This window comes from Oncorhynchus mykiss, chromosome 14, assembly GCF_057628025.1.
Source record: "Oncorhynchus mykiss isolate SJ-2025 chromosome 14, ASM5762802v1, whole genome shotgun sequence".
Lineage (NCBI taxonomy): Eukaryota > Metazoa > Chordata > Actinopteri > Salmoniformes > Salmonidae > Oncorhynchus > Oncorhynchus mykiss.
The window spans coordinates 9,838,238-9,844,285 of record NC_143035.1 but is presented as its reverse complement, the minus strand read 5'-3'; the positions used below and the strand labels follow the sequence as shown (position 1 = coordinate 9,844,285).

The 6,048-nt window shown below is 45.8% G+C and overlaps 1 protein-coding gene across 1 annotated transcript; it reads left to right on the top strand.

The window, feature by feature from the left end:
- The first annotated feature begins 365 nt into the window (after positions 1-365).
- gpr101 (G protein-coupled receptor 101) lies at positions 366-3,499 on the top strand. Its single transcript, XM_021561096.3, has 2 exons — positions 366-752; positions 1,385-3,499. The coding sequence occupies exon 2, from the start codon at positions 1,497-1,499 to the stop codon at positions 2,838-2,840; it is 1,344 nt and encodes a 447-aa protein (XP_021416771.1). The 5' UTR covers positions 366-752; positions 1,385-1,496; the 3' UTR covers positions 2,841-3,499.
- Positions 3,500-6,048: the final 2,549 nt, after the last annotated feature.

Below are 6,048 nucleotides of genomic sequence, written 5' to 3'. Positions count from 1 at the left end.
TGAGATTAATTGGAACGTTGACTGCATGCCAGGCCTAACTAATGCTCTTGTGGCTGAATGGAAGCAAGTCCCCGCAGCAATTTTTCAAAATGTAGTGGAAAGTCTTCCCAGAAGAATGCAGGCTGTAATAGCAGCAAAGGGAAAACCAACTCCATATTAATTCCCATGATTTTGGAATGAGAGGTTTGATGAGCAGGTGTCCATATACTTTTGGTAATGTAGTGTACATCGATCTAAATCAGGATTGAAATTTGAATGCATGGGGGAAGTTAACCATGCGGGGATTAACCAAAGATCCTTTGCATTTTGCACAAAGAGAAAATGGGGCTAATGTAGCTGATTACAGATGAGCAGCTATCAGTCTCACAAGGCAGGTGTCGTTGTTTTATGACAAGCTCGAATCGACTGTGTATAGGGCTAACCCACTATCAATGGGTAAGCGCAGTATTTCTAGTCCGTTAGGTTTGATCTGTCATGAAAATTAACAGTAAAGAGCAGTGGAGGTTATATGCTTGTGAAAATAAGATGCCCCCGCTGAGTGAGTGATGACAAGCCGTGGGGAGGCTGCTGACATTGACGATACAGCAGTGACTGACTAAAATGGGAGCGCGGCGAAGCAATGACAATCGAACCGTATCAATGGGGGAACCAGCGATCTGGTGCTGAGGAGAACGGAGCATCATCACCGACCAAAACACCAGCCTACAGCATCTCAACAGAATCCGACACATAACAAAGATGGCCATTTCAAGGTAAAACGTATATTCTCAGTGATATTTTTGTTGCTGTTTGGAAACAATGAAGAGCAGAAGATACACTATCAATTGCATGTCTACAATTGATTGTATGGGGACATCAGTGAGCAAGGAGGAACAATGGAAATTCGGAGGGGGTTGTTTGAATCCTTTACCTTCTTCATTTCAATTCGCCTATGTTTAAAATATATATTTATTTGCATTTAAAGTGGCGTATGTATTAATACTGTGTCTCGTGAAATTGTGGATTTTGGTCCGTGAGATCAGTAGCCTAATGTGTCTGGTGATTGCGTCTCAAATTGGCACAGGCAAACTCATTGTGATACTCTCTTTACATGTCTAATGCAGCAGTTACAAAGAACAATTGCCATAAAACAAATTATACAAACCACCCAAAAAATCAATATTAATTCCAGGTTGTAACAAAATAGGAAAAATGCCAAGGGGGGTGAATACTTTCACAAGCCACTGCATGTGTGCAATGGTCTTGCAGCTAAATGAATGAATTCAGTGTGAAATGAATCCGCCTCAACAGTGTAGTCCTTTAGAATTAGAGTGTGACATGTTATGATGTTTGAAAGCCCGTTTGAGCTTGTGCTTTTCTCTTCTCTGTCATCCTCTCCTTCAAGATGGAAATTCGACTGACAGATAAAAAGGACCTGTGAGACGTCGGGTGGAAACTGGGGACCCTGTCGGAGCTACAGCCACACATGCTGTCTCCCTCACCCCACCAGCCTCAGCATGCCCACTTCCGAGGCGCCCAGTGTGGGCAGTAACTCCAGCACCGTGCCCTGGGACCCTGGTTCCTCTGGTCCTCCTGGCCCCACAGATTGGCCGTCGGTGGCCAACAGCATAGTGAAGATGGTGCTGATCTCAGCCATTGTGTGTGTGTCTCTGTTTGGTAACGTGGTGGTGTTGTTGGTGTTCCAGAGGAAGCCTCAGCTCCTCCACGTGGCCAACCGCTTCGTGCTCAACCTCCTCCTGGCAGACCTGCTCCAGACCGTGCTGGTCATGCCCTTCGCCATCGCTGCCACTATGCCCGGCGTGTGGCCCCTGGACGCCCGCCTCTGCCAGGCCCTGGTGGTGCTCATGCACCTGTTTGCCTTTGCCGGGGTCAACACCATCATCGTGGTGTCGGTGGACCGTTACCTGGCTATCATCCACCCACTGTCCTACCCCACCCGTATGACCCCTCATCTGGGCACCAACCTCATCGCATGCACCTGGGTGCTCAGCCTGCTCCAGAGCACGCCACCCCTCTACGGCTGGGGGGCCATAGACTTTGACCGCAGGCATAACGTGTGTTCTGTGGTGTGGTCCTCTAGCCTGTCCTACTCAGCCCTGGTTGCCACGTTCTCCTTCTGGCTGCCTGTGCTCATCATGCTGGGCTGTTACTGGATGGTGTTCAGGGCAGCAAGGAGGCAGAACGCCCTGGTGCACCCCATCCAGACCCACTCTAAGTCCCAAACTAACCAGCCTCCGGACCCCCAGGCCCCCTGCATCGGCAGCCCTCAGCGCCTGCCCCAACAGCCACCCCCACCCTTGGACTCCTTCTCAGCCGGGGGGTACCCCATTCGGGGCAGGCACAGACGTTTCCATTACCACTGCAAGGCAGCCCGGGTGGTGTTTGTTATCATGGCATCGTACATCCTGAGCATGGGACCTTACAGTGTTCTCAACACGATGTCCATTCGCTCCAGTGCTGCTGTGCCTCCATGGCTGGCCTCCCTAGCCCTGGTGCTCTTCTTCTTGCAGTGCTGCCTCCACCCCTACATCTACGGCTACATGCACCGCAGTGTGAGGAAGGAGTTCCTGGCCCTACTGTGTGGTCCACTCTGCAGGCAGGGCCTTCTCTTCCACACCTCTGCACAGGACAGCTGCTTCACCGTGACCGACGGACGATCCACGCAGCCCCATCTGCCCAGCCTGGCTGCCCGCGTCTGCCACCTCCGCACCTGGGAGGAGGGCACCACCACGGAGGCTACCTCCTCCACCATGGATAGGAGGTCCAGGGACAGCCGCAAAGACACCACCTCCACCAGCCTGAGCTCTGAGAGAGAGCTCACCGTCCACACCACCACGTAGTAGACAAGTCTACAGCGAAACAGCCTGGGAGATGGGTTGAACTGTTTTTCGTGTGGCAGTTTTCCCCTCCAGTGAAGACATGGTTATTCAGCATGGCTAAACTTGAGCAGATTTGCCTTCTGGTCTACAGGGTTTTCCATTCTGACAATAGCTATGTTTCCATGAACTTGTCCAGTAATTTTTTTTGTTGACGTTTAGAAAGTTTGCATAGTGAGTTTCCATTTAAAACAAACTTATGTCGATAAAAACAGCTGTACGTAATGACGTCACAACGAATAAAACACGTTTTCGGGAAAAACCTATAGTGTCGAATAAAAATGAAGTGGTTGAAGTGCTTCCATGACCCGTTTAGGCAAATTGCGCATTAATAAATTGTCGACAGCCTAGAATAATTGGGTGGTGACACTTGCATCCAGCCAACCAGAAAATCTATGTGAAGCAATTCAGCCATTCTTGAAAGTCGGGCCAAGGATCCTGCAAAGAAACAATTTTTTTATAGTTAAAACATTGATTTAGCAGGCTGTAGGCATTTAGAATTCAAATGTGGAGAGGCGCTTCATAGTGCGTGTTGAAATCAAAAGTATTTGGCAATACATTTTTCAGAAAAACACAGTTTCTATCATCATTTTTTGCAATAAAGAAAGTTTGACAAAAGAAAACTCCACCCCTGTTGAATGGATAAAAAGGTTGTCGATCTGAAGAAAATGTCTCCTATATCTGCCGTTTCCATTACACATCACAATGAGACCTGTCCTGCAGTGTTTTCCTTGAAAAGCCATTGTTAGTTCTCCTACTGTTCAGTTATGGTTGATGCGTAATTTTGAGTGTTTTCTACCCTCAGAGAAAAATCTATGTCAAACATCCACGAAACAGATCAGTACTATCATATCAAATTGAAAGAACATGCCGCAAATGTATTTGACTGTTCTAACCGTTGTTACAGACCACAAACTCCTCATGGTGACAGCTAATTATGTTTGTCTCCTGTGAGGAGTATTACTACTCACCCTGCCTGTAGTGCAATAATATTGTAACTGTACTGTATAATATAACACATGATGTCAAGGAAGAGATGGCTGAGAGGGACCTAAATGACAGGTGATTCATGTAATTCATGAATCTGATTCACTAGTTTAGCAGCAGAATTATCACAACTAGCTACCTATCATATGCACAGTTGTCCTTCTGCATTTCCAGAATCTCATCTACTATCCCCATTTATCTCTGTGCCCCATTACTCAGTAAGATTATCTCTGTGCCCCATTACTCAGCAGTAAGATTCTCTGTGCCTCATTACTCAGTAAAATTATCCCTGTGCCCCATTACTCAGTAAGATTATCTCTGTGCCCCATTACTCAGTAAGATTATCTCTGTGCACCATTACTCAGTAAGATTATCCATGATTATCCCTGTGCCCCATTACTCAGTAAGATTATCCCTGTGCCCCATTACTCAGTAAGATTATCTCTGTGCCCCATTACTCAGTAAGATTCTCTGTGCCCCATTACTCAGAAAGATTATCTCTGATTATCCCTGTGCCCCATTACTCAGTAAGATTATCTCTGTGCCCCATTACTCAGTAAAATTCTCTGATTATCCCTGTGCCCCATTACTCAGTAAGATTATCTCTGATTATCCCTGTGCCCCATTACTCAGTAAGATTATCCCTGTGCCCCATTACTCAGTAAGATTCTCTGTGCCCCATTACTCAGAAAGATTATCTCTGATTATCCCTGTGCCCCATTACTCAGTAAGATTATCTGATTATCCCTGTGCCCCATTACTCAGTAAGATTATCTCTGTGCCCCATTACTCAGTAAAATTATCTCTGATTATCCCTGTGCCCCATTACTCAGTAAGATTATCTCTGTGCCCCATTACTCAGTAAGATTATCTCTGTGCCCCATTACTCAGTAAAATTATCTCTGATTATCCCTTTGCCCCATTACTCAGTAAGATTATCTATGTGCCCCATTACTCAGTAAGATTATCTCTGATTATCCCTGTGCCCCATTACTCAGTAAGATTATCTCTGTGCCCCATTACTCAGTAAAATTATCTCTGATTATCCCTGTGCCCCATTACTCAGTAAGATTATCTCTGTGCCCCATTACTCAGTAAGATTATCTCTGTTCCCCATTACTCAGTAAGATTATCTCTGTGCCCCATTACTCAGTAAGATTATCTCTGATTATCCCTGTGCCCCATTACTCAGTAAGATTATCTCTGATTATCCCTGTGCCCCATTACTCAGTAAGATTATCTCTGTGCCCCATTACTCAGTAAAATTATCTCTGATTATCACTGTGCCCCATTACTCAGTAAGATTCTCTGATTATCCCTGTGCCCCATTACTCAGTAAGATTATCTCTGTGCCCCATTACTCAGAAAGATTATCCCTGTGCCCCATTACTCAGTAAGATTATCCCTGTGCCCCATTACTCAGTAAGATTATCCCTGTGCCCCATTACTCAGTAAGATTATCTCTGTGCCCCATTACTCAGTAAGATTATGCCTGTGCCCCATTACTCAGTAAGATTAAGCAGCCTGCCAGTGTTGCCAATAAACTCAGGGTGTTATGGGGACTGTGGAGTGCCCATGCATGTCCTTGAAGCCTCTTGAGCCTGTGAACACCACTCTCTCTGCCCCTGTACCGTCTGGTTCCCTTTCAAAGCACCTCTTGTTACTGAGCTGTGCAGTGTCTCATTGACTGTTCCCATCCACTACCAAGGGAACTGCTCTAGACAGCCTTCTGAGAGGTACACTGTTCATGTTTGCCTTAGCCAGTTTGGCTCTCTCATCTCAGAGGTTCAAAGGAGGCCGGCTGAGAGCTCTAACAAAATCCCCATCTTGCCTGAATGCGGCCATGCGTCATGGTAGGGCTCCACTGACTCCATATTTGCCCACTTTGCAGCTTCTGTAAAGCGTAGATAGTATTAGTATACCATGTCAGTATTGGTGTTACTTTATCTTTGCACTTTATCAGAGCATAGTGCATTAAGTATCCGTCGATATGAAACAGGTTGCAATGTACTGTAAACCATTACCAGGGATTTTATTCATGTGTCGACCTCAAAATATTGGTTAAAATATTCAATACGGTAAAATGTACATAACTCATACAAATGTGTGCATATTGATTCGGAAATGTATTGCTCAAAGCCATGATGAATGTACAGTATATGTAGAGATCAGTCTCTGACCATGG